The 17,570-nt window shown below is 34.8% G+C and overlaps 1 protein-coding gene across 2 annotated transcripts in view; it reads right to left on the bottom strand.

Annotated features, from left to right (window-relative positions):
- GLS (glutaminase) overlaps window positions 1-17,570 on the bottom strand; it is a 58,258-nt gene that overhangs the window by 23,688 nt on the left and 17,000 nt on the right. For both annotated transcript variants that reach the window (XM_056495739.1, XM_056495740.1), the window contains exons 7-14: window positions 14,816-14,874; window positions 7,239-7,271; window positions 6,926-6,984; window positions 5,763-5,829; window positions 5,191-5,241; window positions 2,638-2,814; window positions 1,986-2,117; window positions 635-727 (exon numbers count right to left, since the gene is read on the bottom strand). In XM_056495739.1, the coding sequence (XP_056351714.1) occupies window positions 635-727; window positions 1,986-2,117; window positions 2,638-2,814; window positions 5,191-5,241; window positions 5,763-5,829; window positions 6,926-6,984; window positions 7,239-7,271; window positions 14,816-14,874 (671 nt within the window). The remainder of the gene's footprint in view (window positions 1-634; window positions 728-1,985; window positions 2,118-2,637; window positions 2,815-5,190; window positions 5,242-5,762; window positions 5,830-6,925; window positions 6,985-7,238; window positions 7,272-14,815; window positions 14,875-17,570) is intronic.

Here is a 17,570-nt window from a genome sequence, read left to right as displayed (position 1 = left end):
TCTACTGCATACCTATTGGAACTTTCATGCCTTAGTCAAAACATTAATGGTATTGAAAACAAAGAGGTTTCCCTTATCTCAACACCCTCACACTTGTATCATTTGTAGATGTAGCAGGAGTGGATTCAGCTCATTCCCAGACACTGCTTACACTGCTCCCTAAATAGCAGGTTCTTGTCTGCAGCACTATTCATGCCTGAATTCACTGCCTGTGCAACTCTCAGCAGGTCATGTGATGTCAGAGATATCCTCATGAAAATACAGCTAACACAGATCTCGTGCATTGCAGCACACAACAGAAAGGCTAAGCCCACCAGCTGGTCAAGTCTTTATTAAAGGCAGCCAGTACAGGAAAACTCTTTGCAACTCCCATCAGATACCATCCACCTAATCTAGCAGGGCAGATGAACTGCATGAAACGGAGTTACAAATCTAGTAGTAAATTCTCCCACACAAAACCTTATGATAGTGTGGTCCACCTAGGTAGGTGTCCACAAATAATATACTCTAACTAGATTATCTGAAAGCTTTGATGCAATACATGTCATTGAGCAGTTTGTCATTTAGAGAAGAACTTCCCATATTTCTTCTGAAGTCTATGAGCAATACTCACTGAGCACAGACAGGAACTTACCCGCTGATCACCACCTTCTCTGCGAGGATCAAGCTTTTTTGCAAAGTGCCTCAAATTATCGTAGTTATGGAAATTGCACAAAGAAACCAGATCCTGCAAGTATTTAAAGAATATGCATTATCATCTGCTTAGGACAGCCAAACACATCTAAGTTAGTAATAATACTACACTTACATTTTGCATCATATCCTAGTAACTTAAACCAGTAAGAAGAGAAGTTTATTTAATGAATCAATACCCATGTCCATAAGGCACTTTGAACGTAACACATCTATAGGATAAAGTTCTAATAATACCTTTAAACTCCTTCTTACAGAAAAACCAAATAAGAAGCAATTTGCAAAATATCTATTTTAATAAATTTCTACTCCAGCTGTATGGAACACTTCAAGAAGAGAAAAAATAGCCTGGGTTGGTGGTTGGTCCAATACATCAAACTTCAATGAAAAGAATGAAACGAGGAAATGAGTGACATAATGGATTCTCAATCAGTTTGAATTGCAACATGAAAGGCTGTAATTACAAAACTTGGCAATGCTGTTCTATTTTTAAAAGTGAATGTTACATTAATGTTCCTTGTATGCCACAATCATGTATCAGCTTTTAGGTCTCATTGCAATGCAGAATTGATGCATTAAATCCTTTACCTACCCCTCTATTCTAGGATTTAGAGTCAAGTTACCAGGATGATTTCATATGAAACTTTAAAGTACTTAAACTAGAATTAGTAACATCTTAATTTGAAGCTGTGTAAATAGAAGCATGAAAAGTTTTAACTGCTGCTAGGAAGGGTTTGTCCAACATCTGGGTATCATCTATGAAGACATCTTTTATGTCAGATGGTTTACAAAAATCAGTTAAAAAATACATCAGAATGGCAGTATCTCATTACAGTCTCTTTCTTTTATTGCAATGAAATAAGAGTTGCATTTCCAGTGTTTTGAAAATTGCACTTTATGACAATAGAGGTAGAAAGTCTATAAATAGAGCTCTACAATTTTTAATGCAATATACTGGAATCCAGCACTTTCATTACCCTATGAAGTGTTCCTTTTCAAAGCTTTTCCACAACAGACTTCTCCAGTGTTTCTGGCATATTTTAATGCTCACTGAATTCTAGTTCTATTTACTACTAAAAAGCAAACATCTATCCTTAGACTTTCACCCTTGAATCAGATGAAACTTGCTATGTAGAGAACAATCACAAATCACTATTTAATTCATTTCTATCTCAGCCATGCCAACTGCCAACTGAAGTTCAGTAAACATCAGCTGCAAAAGAAAAAAAAAAAAAACCCAAAACAAAAAAAGTCCTAAACAACCAAAAAAACCCAAGGTCAATGCTACTTACATGACAAAAGTGAATTCCTTTAACACTGTTGCCCATCTTGTCCAAAGGAGGTGACCAGCACATCAAGCCCATGACATTAGGAACAACCAGCAGAATCCCACCAGCAACTCCAGATTTTGCAGGAAGACCAACCTACAGAATAATCAGAGAATTACTGGCCTCTGCAATTGCTCCTCACTATTGTATCACACCAGCATTTTCCTGAAGATTATTGTGTTGCATTATAAAACATGTATCTGGAAGGCACTTGAAGCTGGGAAAGCGTTATTACTTATCTCTTTTAAGATAAACAATAACCTGACAATCCAAGGTTTACAATCATAAACCTATTTGCTGTCAGGAATACAGTGAGTCAATAAGACTGTGAAAAAGATAATTTAAATCTATTAGAAAAAAGTAATTATGACTAAGCAGTAGTACACAAATGTGTGTCTCATGAACACCTTGCAACAAGGTGGTAGAATGAAGCTGTAAAAATCTTGACTGCAGAAGGTAAAAAACAAAACCACAAGAAAACTGTCAAGTGTCTATGAAAACATACAATAACCTACTTATTTCCAATCTGAACAAAGGCAACACCAGGAACATGGAAAATAATAGCACAGATTAACCTTTCCTGGTCAGCTGTAATTAATACCTGGAAAGTACTTACATGGAAGGCAAACTGCCCTGAAAAGTCATACATGCCACAGGAATGCATCAAGCTCAAGGTATTCCGGACTGCTTCGGGGCTCAGGACTCTCTCACCAGTGATTGGGCAAAAGCCACCATTAGCCAGAGTTGCTGCCATCACACTTGCTGACTCACATGTTACTTCTATTGAGCAAAGCTTATGGAAAAGAAACAGAGATTATAAGCACTGGTACTTCTACACAGTATGGCCAACTACAGCAGGATCACCAAAATATTGAAATATTAAATTAACATCTCAAAATCACCTGTAGCATAACATTTGTTACAGATTACTCTAGTAGCATCAATTAATACAGTCTGAATCTTTCTACTATAAAGATCCCAGTGACAGTGTTTGTAAGCCCTCTTAAAAGCTGGGGACAGTATTTTCACAGGTTAGTGTCTCTGCTCAATTCCTCCCCCCACCCCCCTTATGTTGCTTTGAGAGGAAAAGGTCTGTAAAACAATCTCAGTATTTTGCATCTGCTTAAATGGCAAAGCCACAGAATGACTGGTTTTGGTTTGTTTTTTTTTTCAATTTGAGCTTTTTTCGTGTGGTGGGTTTTTTATTTTAAAGCCTTAGAAGATCCCACACATTATTAGGAGAATTTAAAGCTGCAAATTCTAGCACATGCAAGTCTTAATGCCAGCACTTCCTGCTGATGCAGCCGTATTTCACCTTTCTCATATTTAATTTCTTATATAGTAATGATACAACCACACCATAGTTTTTCCCAGGATCCCTGCTTCAGTACAGACTATACATACTTTGGTGACACATCAGGAAATGTGATATGATGCCATCACCTGATGCTGCCTCATTTCTGCAGAAACCAAAAGATAAGTTGGTTTCAACCTGAAGCTGAAATGCTGCTCTAAAAAGTAAACAAACTAGTGCTCGTATTCTTGCTTTTGCCAAACAGTCATTACATGATACTTCATGAAGTTACCTAAGCCACGTTTGCATGAGTAGTTACTACCTGGAATTCTTATTTTCCGGGTGCCAAACTCAATACATCCTAGTCCAATCAACTGGAGTTGCAAATCAAGAGATTGTCAGAGACGCATCTAAAATGGCAACTGTGTTTTAAACATATGAAGTATTACATAATATCACCTACTTTCAAAAAAAAAAATTGTTTCTAGGTTCTCAGTTTAAGCACCTGCATTTTGTACCTCCTTTGTCTAAACTGAGACTAATCCATCCTCGCTTACAGAGATAATAGGCAAATATGTTTATTCCTGCTCAGAAAGTTCCCAGTTACAAAAGGGAGGAAGGAGCATTATAGAAAACCCAAAGAAAAGAAATAACTAGACTCTTCAGTAGAATCTGAATGTTGGAAAGGTAAGCATTGTACCCTGACAAAAAAACAGAAATGCTGCTCCTGTATGAGCTACCCTTTTCCTGAGCATGAGTTGAAAAGGGGATTTTTCAGGGAAAAAAGAAAGAATGACATGTGGTCATTACATCAGAGATCAGAAAGCACAAAAATGAGGCCAAATTAAAATACATCAGAAAAGTAAGCTTTAGCATTTCTTAACTTATTAATAGCTTCCACTTAGAAACATATCAGGCAATGGGATACAAGGCATTTAAAAGTGTGTTTACACAGTAAATTCAAATAAATTACACGTTCTCTTCTGTCACAAGATCAGAGTAGACTATCAGCTTGTACCTAGTTTCTAACTCAACAAGAGGTCAACTACAACTAATAACACATACCTTACTTCGTAAATACTTATCAAATCTAAATATAAGAGAGCAGGTGCATCCCAACACAAAAAAACTTGATTAAAATTTGCATTAGGAAAATAATGGCTTATAATTTGCATAAGTAACAGCAAGTCTCCAAACAGATTTTGAGAACTCAGCTATTATTTTTTTTAACTCTCTCAGATGAAGTCAATCAGTAAAAACTTGAACTGCCTCTTGAGAACTCTACATAGAAGGGCTGAGTTGTGAACATTTAAACATTAGGAAACCTTTACTGAGGAAATACCTCACACTTGCAAAGTTCTCATTTTGTGACAATTGTAAATAACTTGCTGAAAGTGAAAAAAGGAAAAAAAAAAAGGAAATATATATATAGATAGATTCTTACTCAAAAGCATTGCATTAAACCAAAAGGAGATATTCCCATGACTTCCCCTGTAGCACTCCCCTGGAGCCTACAGCTCAGCATGCATTCTCCAGTTACACAGAGGTTAAGCTACTCCACAGCACAGTAAGCAGCAACCCAAAGAAGAAGTGTTTTGTCAAACTCACTGAAGTAATACAAGACATTTCAAGCTTCTAGCTTCTCGTGGTTTAAAGACTATTGCCAGTTTGTATTAGCAACAAAGACATCTGAGTAGATCACCCAAACAATAGCAAATGTGGATATATCAAACTGCATCTGTCATTTCCACAGTTAAACAGAGGCTGACATGTAACTGCAAGTCATGAAAGCCTCCATGTCTAGGCACAAATCAGCTTCTACTGCTTACAATAGCAATTCTAAGCTTATAGAGTCTCAATTTTAAAGTCAGTTACCTGAAAATAGAAGTCTAGTATAGCAACCATATCCGTGCCTTCAGGAAAGCACTGAGGAAGAAAAATAGAAGAAGATGGTAAGGTAAAATTATGTTTTTTTAGTATTGCTTTTAGGAAGACAAATTAAGCTGCAATTTTGTCAGCATTAGACATATTTTATTATAAACATTTAAATGTAGTAAGTAGAAATACTTAATGATATCAGATTTAAAAGACTTAAAAGTACAGCATTATCAACAAACTAGGTACTAAAATATTTTCCAGTATAGTTTTCAACATCCTTAAATAAGCAAACTGAAAAATGCATCCAGGAGTTTTATGAAGTCACCTCTACAGCACAGATTATATGTTTTACAACAAATAAAGCAAATTACCATGGCCATAATGCACAAAAATTATTAGAATGGCATAAACATCACACTTTTTAAATTACAGCCTTTGAATAACATTGAGAAGACACATCCAGTATTAATTTGTGCTATACTGTACATAAAATAAATTAAGTCTTCACAGACTACAAATAAAACCCAGCACATCATCTTCAAAATACACTTAACAATAAAGAAATTAACCTTTTTTTCTTTCAAGTAATAGCCAATTGCAAAGTTTCTATCTCCACTCTCTCTTTCAGACTGGAACCTAAAAGAGAAAAAAAAAAAAAAAAAAAAAAAAAAAAAGACAAGGCAGCATGTCAAACTTCCCAAAAAAACCCCAAAAAAATCACTGAACTCAAGATGGATAATGTAATTCAGTAAAATTCCATGTAAAGGATACATCACTTCTGAACACAAATATTCTACTAATGGGACAGAAGTGGCCACAGCAGCTCATTCCAGTTCACCCAGTTGGAGTGAATCAGCACTGACACCCAAACACACAGTACTGGCTACCTACACAATGTAAGCTGACTTGGAGAGAAGGCAAAGAGGATAAAATCCTAATCTTGGAAGCATTTCTAAATAGGCCAGAGTGGAATGGAAGATCCCCCACTGAGACAGTGACAGAGTCATTCCCTGCCCAAAGCAGGAACGTGAGGATCACACAGCAGGTCAGACAATGGCCAGACTGAGAGCTGCACTCCTCACTGTGATCTTTAAGGTAAGGATGAAACCTCAAGGAGGAACACCTGCCTGGTTCCTTCTACAGTACACACCTCTTACTGTAACAAAGCTCAGGAAAAACACTTCTTCACAAGCATTGCAGCTGGCAACTTGGAAGCAACTCTGCTAAAGTGAATCTTCATTATTTCCCCCGTGCTGCCTGAAAAAGCTCTCAAGGTTTTTGAAATGCTATACACTGAGTTTACAAGGGGAACTGTTTGACAAAATAATTTAAATATGCAAAATAAAAAAGCAGAAGGAGTTTCATTTGTATGAACTATGCTTTCTAAACATTTGCCATCAGCCACCAACATGCAGAGTTTAATTTTTAATATAATTGCCAGGAAGAGAAGAGTTGCACTTACAGCTCTCATTGCCATGGCACCAACAGAGCACTAAGACAGAACAATGACATTTTCAAAGAGGTAACCAACGCTTTTAGGTGAAATTTAGCCACACTGATGTCAGAGACATGCACAGCTTCAGTTGTAAATTGTAAGTCAAAGACACCCTCCAATATAAGGGATGAAATGCCAGTTGAAATGTAAATAACTGGACTTTGTCACAAGCTCAATATACCAGTAATCAGATGAAACCCTTTCCCCCAGCCTCATTAAATGAATAAAAATACTTACGTAGCATTACTGAATCCAACATACTCATTACCAGCCATTTTATTCATGAACTGCATCACCTGTCAGAGACAAAGATGAAGAAAAGCAATACTTTTACACATAAAAGGGTTACATATTTTCAACCCAGCCTTACCCTAAACCTTGCAACACCATTTTATAAATGCAATACAAATCACTAAATGTTTAAACAACCAAGTACATCTACAAAAACAAAACACAGGGTATTACTAAAATTTCACTTTCAATTCTCTTGTCATCTTTAAATTTTACCACTGAATTTAGTTAAAAAAGAGAAGTTATAATGTTTACTTACGTAGTCAAATTTTTCTGCATTATTTGCTCCTTGCTGCAAGAAAAGAAAAATAATTTACAAAGATTGTTAACAAAGAAACAAAGTTAGTTCACTTAACAGTATTAGGATTTTAATGCATATAACTAAGGTATGAGGCTAATTAAGAATAAGGTACTACAATCACTTCATATATTAATTAAAAAATTAAAGTGTTAGATAAGTAAATTTTTAATTATCATTTAAATAATCCTATGCATCTTAAACACCTGTATGTTGGAGATTAACTTAAACTGAAAAAGTTATGCTTTATTTTAAGTGCTCTCTATTCAACTTTACATGCTTAGCATAAGTAAATGCAGTAGCTAAAGCAAAAAAAATACAAAAGTAACTACAAACACGATAATTACAGTAAAAACACTAACTTTTTATAGATTAGTAAGGCAAAGCTATTCTCATATTACCAACAGAGCTGAGCATAGGCTCAACTCTGAAGACTCTAACTTCAGGCTACTGAAGTTAAAATATTTCCATGGCCAGTGCCCATACTAAGAATTTAGACTGAAGACTTAAAATGAAGTGTTACCCCTTACTATGAAAATAACTGCAATAAATTAAAAAATATCGGATTAAAAACTGTTAAACAGGTAGAAAAATAGAATTTCACATCATAGGGCACATCATTGTGCTGACAATGTACAGGAAAATCTAAATCCATCTTAATAAGGATGATAGTGAAACTTAATTCTTAGGGTGGGCTGGTTTGGGTTTTTTGGGGAGGATGAGGGCTGCTATTTTGAGGATTTTTTTTTTTTTTCCCCCTCACTCATTCAAGAGCACTCTCAAATTTAGCAACTGCTGGTTTAAGATATTAAGTTTTTAGAGGTATCTGATGGATGACCTTTCACAAATTCCTATCAAAAGAGATTCAAAGAGGAGTGGGAGGTAAAAAATAGCACATGGTCCATGGGGGGAGTTTTAAATCTTTTTTAATAGCCAAGTCGACTTTTTGGAGGAAGTTGAAAAAACAATGGCATCGCATACACAAGTGGAAACAATGTATCTGGAGAAGTTGTTTTAATACAAAATTTTAATATTAAAGATACTCTGTTTAGAATAACAAGACTAACAAATCTCAAACAATTCAAGACGCTACTTGAAGTGTGTTTAGCGTGGGGATGGGGGGAAGACAGTGGAAAAACCAGAAGCTTTATATCAACCAGTATTTTACTTAATGAAATGCATAAAGCCAGTCTCATTTCCCACTCTGTATGTGGATTAGGGTGTTGCAGATAATCTTGGAAGCCCATGCTTCAGCTCATCTACAAGAAGATGTGCAGACACACACGTACAATCACTGGTGAAAGGAACACCACACTGTTCTCTCAAAATTATGTTCCAGTGGTTACCTTATGTTTAAAGGCTAACAACCTTAGTCCTAAAGGCAATAATCTCTAGCTAATTTTCAATTAGATAAAAAAACGCATGATACATTTCATCAAAATGTTCCTGTATAATATACCAGAACACAAATCTTAAAAATTTAACTCCAAATCTGTTCAATGAAAAATAATTAAAAGAAGAAATTACCAACTTCATTGAACTGTTGCAGTTGTCAAAATATTCCATAGATCCTAATGCTGTAAAATATGTAACAACATTTAAACCACAAAAACCTTTTCAACCTTTCAAATGCACAATGAACATCTTTTTTTCTGGGAAAGTGGGTCAGCATTAGTTATGGGATGCTGCATTGATAATTGTATGGTTAGACATGTATAATAAATTGAAACAGGTTCTTTTGTTAAAAAAAAAAAAAAGAAAAGAGGGAGAAAGGGATCATGCTTTCTGCAAAAATATAAATACATAATACTTCACTTTTTTGTTCTGCCCAGTGGAAAAAAATTCGCTTCAACAAAAACACGGCTTTACCAGCAGCACATAAAATTGGTGGGCAAAAGACTCAATGCAAACTTTTTCCACATCAACTTTTTAGAAAAAAGGTTCCTTTTAAAGTTCACAACTAAAGTCATATTTTGGGAAGAAAATCTTCTGCATCCTAAGGCAGATGATGAGTTTTCAGTCCTTGATGTTCCACGCTCTTGTAGAGGTATTTCTTATCACACACAAAGACATTGCTACTGAAACCAGACTGCTCAGACACCTGAACTATTTGACCTCAGCAGGGATGATTTACTACCAACACCTTACTGAAATAAGAAACTGCTTCCATACACATGGTGACTAAAAACCCCAACAGATTAGTTCCCCTCTTTCAGCAGCTGACAGAGGTGTCCTGCTCCTCCTAAAAAGCTGGAGAGAGACAGTGGCAACACACATTCTATGATTAAAATTCAAGTGCAAATATAAAATCCTAACATTCAGAGTACCGAGCAGCTTTTCCAGAATAACTTAAACAAACATAAGGGACAAGGAAACTTCTGTTCTTCCACATTTTTAGCTTGACTGTATAAACCTATGAGTTTGGGGGCACAGTGACAATATTTCTAAAAAAGTGTTTTTCAAGTTAAGATGCAATTCAACCTGTGTAGAATATGAAAGAAAACATTCCATGCACTAAACGCCACAAACACTTTGTACATTTACAAGAATATGTTCATATACACACTTATACATGCTTGTGTGTATATGCATATGAAAAAACACTTCTAAATGAATACAAAATTAAATTTACAATGTTAAGACTGAGGCAGTTTGATAGGCAGAAAATTCAAACTTGCAGAAGACAGCTCAATATGATTTTGTAAACACTTAAAACCCCAATGGACACCATGGCTGTCAACCATAAATTTGAATTTTTTTGTCTGTGTCAGGTTTTAGTGATCTTCCCTTTTCTTTTTTTTTTTTTTTTTTTTTTTTTAAGGTGCTTGCACAGTATTACTTGTATTTCTACTAAAAAAATATACAGTTTCAAAGGCTACATACCTACATAGGAAAGAGACCCATGGATACTTACCAGAGCTTGCAACAACAAAATTAGGTAAAATTTAATAGAAAAGTAGTTAATATTAGCTCCTTTTAGTTGATCAACACTGTTTCTATGATAAGAGCATATAAGCTCTTACCATATGTCTCTTACTAAAGCAATTTCTCAATCTTGAATCTAAGTAAGGCTAATAAAATCACCTGGATCATGAGAAGGATATAGTCTTCTAATAATAGAAGATTATTTAAAAATTAATTTCTGGAATATTTAAAGCCAAATCTATATTCTAACACTATACTGTGATGAAAATATCCAGAAACAAAAAAATCATAATCCTATGTAAGAGTGCAAGAAAACTTTTTTTTAAGATGTCTGCATTTTTCATGAAGCTAGCCACTAATATCTTTATTTTAGCTTTCTCTACTTACACACTTTTCATATTTTATTTGTTAAGATGGTCCTGTTCTGTGAGAACTGGTGTCTTCACAGTTCAGTGAAGCATTTTCAGCTCTACAATAGTTCAGAGTACACTGTGACAGACAGCATTTGACCTAAGACCAACACTATCAAAATTTCAAATACATGCAAGATTTTTTTTGTCTTTCACTTCTGTACGTGTGTTACCATTTAAAATGTTATTTCACAGAATCTACAACATATCCTATGTCAGGTAACATCCAATATATTTGAGTTTTAATAAAAAGTGGAGAAAAACATGGATATAAGTTCTATCCCAGATCAGTTACCAGAAGAAAATTAATAACCTAGGAAAAGAGACAACATCACCAAAGTAGAGACAAGTATCTGGCAGAGAAGATCACAACACCAACACATATTGAAAAGTGATTTGTATGCACATTTACACATCAATCTATGAGGAAGGAAAACTCGAATGACAGCATAGAGCAATTAAGCTAAATCAGTACTATTTGTTGTAACTATATTGTCAAATAAACCATGCATTTTCCCACCTCTCAAGTACTACACTGTAACTGCATAGGTTTCTTAATAACTGAATCCTGACTGCAAACAGACCCTTGGCACAGCTGGACAGGTTTTTTTACCACTCTTTGCCTCATTTATTTCGTGATTTATTTTTGTAATACCAGCATATTCAGAAAGTTCTTAAATACATCACAACCCCCTCCATATTTTATTAGAAAAAAAAAAAAAAAAAAAAAGCTTCTACTGAGCTAAGGTTTTTTTAGGGTCAGCAAGACAAGCATTTTCATTTTCTTGTACACCAAATTTTTCGCAACAACTATGAATTTTGCTATTGCCAACATGTCTAAATGCTTCCCCCATATTTCAAGACCATAGAACACCTCCCTTCAGTGAGCAATGAAGTCCACACTGTCTAAGGTCCTGCATGTGGCTGCCAGCACATAGAGAATCTAAAGATGCTGTATTTGCCTGAACCTTTGCTGTTAGGTTAGGAAAACTTTTATCTACAGATGGAATGTTAAAGCATACAATGAAAATGGCTTAAGACTAATCCCTTGTCCTCTGGTGATTCTACCCACAGCCATCTGCCTTCTTCCATATATTTCTCTCTGAACCCTTCCTCTTCCTCTCACCTGCACTTTTAATGTGACAGTCAGTAAAGGTAATATAGAAGTGGGAAGTCCCTGGCAAAACCACTGCTATGCCTGGAGTTGACAAGCTTTGAGAACCGAGTTTAAGATTTAAGAAAACTTAACAAATCAAAGCAGTAAAATCTATCCATACTACAGGCAATAAAGACTTTTCCCAGCCAATGTGATGTACAGACAGCTGAATCTGTACTAAATCCATACAGCAGTTGAATCATCTTCTTTCAAGCACCTGTATCTCCTTGGAGACATGATAAAAATTACTGTTTTATCTCAGACCACTTTTCCAAAAACTCCTGTAATTGCCACTACAATTTTCTTTTGATAAAAATTATTTGAAAATTAGTGTAGCTATGTCATTAATGTAACTAGTAATACTGGCAAATGGCTGCACAATTATAAACAAGGGAAAAGGTCTATAGCAGGTTTTTTTTAATTTTTATTTCTTTAAAAGTGACCTGCAGGATGTCCTTTTGCTAATGCATTTTTATTGTAGATATATGCTTTAAACTGCTGGAACAGTCTGTGGAGTGTAATGCAAGTACAATTAGAACAGAGACAGGGATTAAGGGACCAAAATATAAATACATCATAGTCCCAAACACAAGGTAGTTGGAAAATCACTTAAGATGGCAGGAGTAGGATACAGCCATGCCTAAGTAATTCAAACAAACGTGTAACTTAACATGCACATACCCCTAATGATTTATTATTATGGATTGCAAAGACAATGTAATGTTAAGTTTAGGTCCCTGCCTTGTTCCAAGGCAGGAACACCAAATTCTGACAGCACTCAGAACTGGGTATGTGATGCTAAGAGCCTTTTTCACCCCTAAAATGTTAACATATTACATGTTAAAATACTCTGACAGATTACTCCAAGCATCATCTCTCATCCACAATCATAATCTATGCCAGGCTCTAAGGACAGCTGGTTACAGGATCACGTCTACTAACAACTGCTAAAATGTATGGGAACAATGAAAGAGTTCTTAGATCCATTTCTCAGAAAGAGAGAATGAATCTCAAAGGAGATAAAAGCATTCTTAACCATGAAATACAGCAGCAGTCTCTCTGTAGTTATTAACATGCTATCGTTAGGTAAATCTGCAATGCTCGGTGAATTTAAATTTTCTTTAAGAGCCATACGCTGTCTTCAAGACAAGTAACACCTTAATTAAAAAGAATAAATGCAGAGGAATTGAGGACAAAACATGAGTTAATGAAGCTACCTTTTTCAGAAAAAAGGTAAGTTTGATATTAGATCAAATACAAATGTGAATTATGTAATTCACTGGTTAGTAGGAATAATAAGTTGCAGATTGTAAAGAAGTAACTTCACAAAAATTACAACTACTAAGTAGTTTTGTACCTGTGACCCTCTACATAATTGTCTTCAGAATATATATACCTTGGTTAGTTGTTCAAATGATAAATGGCATCTTAGTGAAAGCAGTACAGAAAATAATCTACATTTTAATCACATTGAAAACAAAGAATGGTGTGATAAGTAAGATACGTGTCCACTAGACGTGCAGCTACCACATGCAGAAATGTTAGTGCAATGCAATACTCTTTATAAGAAAATTACAGAAAAACCCAAATAAAAGTTAAAAAAAAGCCACCCAGCAAAATCAATCCACAACCTTCTAACAAATACCACAGTTGCATGCATTAAACAAATCCATGTCATCTATTCAGAAGTAGACCACTTATCAAGAACTATGTGCCTTCTGCAAGAGGCACATGCTTTTGTTTTGCCTTATGATCAGTAGGGCATGTTGTAGTTGGACTCACATTTTGACATTTCAGACAAACGTGTTAAGTCAGATTTTAAAATTCACTATTATCCAAGTGAATTTCAATGCTCAGTCAACCTTTAAAAATATTAAATGTGAATAAATTTACCTGTCATACTTAAGGCCATTTTCTTTCACCTACAGCTATCAAAGATAAATGTCTTTAAGCAGGAGTTCTGACACCTTCTTTAAATATAAAATAACAGAAAATCATGATCTAAGTAATTTTTAAATCAACGTTTTTGAAATAAGGGGTAGGAAACACACTGTAGCTAATGGACTTTGAAATACAACCAAGAAATAGGTAGTAAACAAGATTTTTTAGACCTCTGAAGTAACAGTATCAAGTTTACTACTCAAAAATTCCAGAGGACTGACATGTTCCCCAGAACTCTATGCAGGTACCTTTAGGAAAAAAAAAATAAATTTTTGTACCTCTGGCTATTAAAACCAGCAGAAAATACAAGTCAAGTATTTGGCAAGCATTAACATTACATGGAGTTTATACCATTAACAACTTCAAGGCGTTTATACAGGTGTTCTACCAAAAAAAAAAAAAAAAAAAAAACAAAAACAAAAACAAAAAAAACAGCTTTCCAGAAGTCTCAAGATCATGGACTCACTATTCAGAACTGGTGTGCTCAGCAAAATAAGTACCTGTTTTCAAACACTGTTATTTATGAAAGCACACTTACATCCCAACAGCAACTATGTACCATAAAAGCTCAATATAATTTAGTGGTGCAGGATGTTAATAGCACACAAATTCCACATAAGACTGACATTCAGATATAGCAGCATAGCTCCTGTACAAATTATAGTATCTTCCATTTCTTCTGCATTGCAAGAAATACTCTTTGTAACTTTGTGCTCTTAAAGAGCACTAGACACTCAGAAAAGTATTTCTGAGTGCTATAAATTATATTCCTGAGAAATATACTTCCTCAGTAATTAACAAACAGAAGGCAACACTCTCAAGAGAATATAATGTTTTGTTCAGCTAAAGAAGGACACAAATATAATACCAGCAAGGAAAAAGAGTTTTTCAGAATCACTGATACTTGTTAGAAACTGCTATTCTAACATTGTATTTGTTTGGAAGGGTGACAATTCCCAAAAATATCAGAGCTTGTCTATCTGTCAGTGAGTAAAGTGCCATCAGATACTGCAGACAAAAATCAAAAACAGTTTATAGTCTGTACAATGCATTTTTTCTAAATTCTACTAAAATACTCAGAGAGAAACTAAAAATTAACTTTTTACCTTGATTAAAGATGTGATCACAATTGCTCCAGCATTCACCATAGGGTTATGAGGCCTGTCTGTGAAATAAAGTTTTCAATTACAAATATATTCCAAAACATGTGTGTCAAACAAAACCAGTCAAGTGCCTATGTAAAAAATTCTTCTAGATTTATGTATTACTGAAAAGCTACTACTACAGAATAGCTATTATATAATCTTAAACCTTTAAAAATTACTGTAATCCAACACTGTACACAATATTTTCTAATTCTGAGCACAATATTTTATAGCTTAGAACATATTCAGCCTTATGCTACCTAACAATCCAGTAAATTATTTGGTTTGGTATAATTTCTTTTCTTGAAAATTATGAATCCTCTTCATTTAAGAACTTACTTCATAGCTGACTTGCATATGCCTGCTACACTTACATGTTCCTTTTTCCCACTGATCTCCATATTAACGGTATCTTTGCATTCCCAAGTCATTCTTGGCTGCTGAATGAATCACCTTCTTTTGTATCTCCTTTTTCTAAAAACCTCTCTTCACAAGCCATCTTATTTTTCCCAAATAATCTTCCACAAATTACCCTTTTTTAATTAACATTTTTGCTGTGCCTTTTAACTAGGATGTTAGCTTCTGAGCATGCTGGTGTCTGAAAACTTCTAACAATTCTCAATACATTAATATCATGACAGGTTTGAATTCTTTGTTTGCTGTTCCCTTATCTCCAAATTTGAAAAAAATACTGATTTACAAACCGCACAAAAAGTGCCCAGTATTTTTATACATGATGTACAAGCATGAACTCTAAAAGAAATTTGAGACTATTTGGGTTTTGGAGATGAGTCTGGTATTTGCAGCATACACATATATTCCCACAAAAATTACACTGGTTGTGTTCAATGGCACTTAGCCATCTATGACTATCAGCTCATCTTCAAGTTTTATTAGTATTTTTCAGAAAGTCAATATTAAAAGGAACTTTTAAATAAATCAAACCCATCTATTAGCAGAAAAATAAGGCCCATACCTTCCAAAAAAGTGAAGCTTTTACAAAGTTTATACAAACTTGCTGTCTAGATAATATTTTAAGTTGTTACTGCCATTCCTTATCTCTATGAAAGAGACTCACAAATTGTTCAGATTTCATTTGATTGCACTTAAGAGCCACATATATCCAATGTCCTGTTGTTATCTACTAACAAGCCACAAGGGTGAAATGTATTTGACTTTCGATTAACACCAGATCTTGGATAAGAAAATAGCACTTCCACAGCCCCTCAGTGACCACAACCTGAGCACAGATCACATGAGCACTCACATCACAGCCTGCATGTCAGAAGGGACATCCAGAGGTCATCTCCTCCACCCTCCCACTCAATGCAAGGCTCTTGCCATGGTTCCATTCACTGAGTCTTGAAAATCCCAAAGTGTGGCAAACCCTCTGCAGGTCCAACAACCCTGTTCATACCTGAAGACAAATTTACCCTGATACTAAATCATCAGCTCCCAAGCCACAGCATGGGGCAACTGGCCCTTCTTGTATCCAAGAAGATACAAGAAGAGTTACAGAACTCTACATGTTGGCAACTGCTCTTCAAGAATTCAAAGATCAAGCAGATTCTGTATCATGTGTATGTTTGAATAAAAAGGATGTGCAATGGTTATTTAGCATTCAGCAATTGAATGGCTTATCAATGTGGTATGTCCATACAGAATATATCCTCCAAAGTGCTACTGCTTCTCCTTTCTTTGAGGATGTCACCACTCACCTTCAAAGTCAAGGTATTCTTGGTTCCTCTACTCTCAAGATTCCTGTCTCTCACTGCTTAACATCTCAAGATACCTGTACTGGTTCTGGCCACTTTACAACTAACACATACTCAAAAGACAGCAACAGCTTTTTGTTTTCACTTGGCATTTTTAGCTATAATTTAAAATCGTCTTAAAATATTCTTCATTCTTTCCAGCCTGAATCTCAATACTAGTAAACAATGAAATGCAAGGATATCCTTTTCTATAAAAAACTATATGTTTTAGGAGTCCTCCACATAGTAAATATAGAAAAAATACCTTCAGATGCACGTAAACAGTTCTCAGACACCTGTGCATCACTTCATAAAACCAGGATTACAACCATGAAATTCAACTACTATTCTATCTGAATATTTAGAACCTAAATAGATTAAAAATCTATTTCTTTAAAATTTCCAAATCTGATCTTCAAAGTATTTATGGATCTGCAAACTGACTGCATATCTGAAGTTTATACAGTGGTTTAAATCTACAAGTAAAGTGTAGATTTAATCTTTTAAATCCTTCTCTTCCTTTACTTGGAGAAACTCAACCTCCCTTTCACTATAACTGAAATGTTTCTGTTTATTAGACTTCTACTTTCTGTTTTAATCTTTTCTTAAGTGTATAAGAGGCCATCCAGGTCAGTTCCAGCACTTTTATTTCCTCATGCCTATCAGCCACAGAAGTACATACTTAAAAATTAAATTTTCTATCATGTGAATTAAGTCTTCTCTATTAATTTCATGTTCATTGGTCAAAATTTCAGTTGTCCAAATTCTCTTATGCATAACAGCCTTATAAATACTCTTGAAGTATAACAGTAATGTAAAAGACCACAGCCCACCAATTCATTTCCAATAGTTCAATTTTAAAAGTAGCAATAAAAAGAGAGTAATTACTACACATTGTCATGTTATTAAAAATAAAAAATATAGAACATCTGTATTAGCTCAAGGGAATGAAGAGGCAATTT

The sequence above is a fragment of the Oenanthe melanoleuca genome, chromosome 7, assembly GCF_029582105.1.
Source record: "Oenanthe melanoleuca isolate GR-GAL-2019-014 chromosome 7, OMel1.0, whole genome shotgun sequence".
In the NCBI taxonomy this organism is placed as follows: Eukaryota; Metazoa; Chordata; class Aves; order Passeriformes; family Muscicapidae; genus Oenanthe; species Oenanthe melanoleuca.
This window is presented reverse-complemented; position numbering and strand designations above follow the sequence as displayed.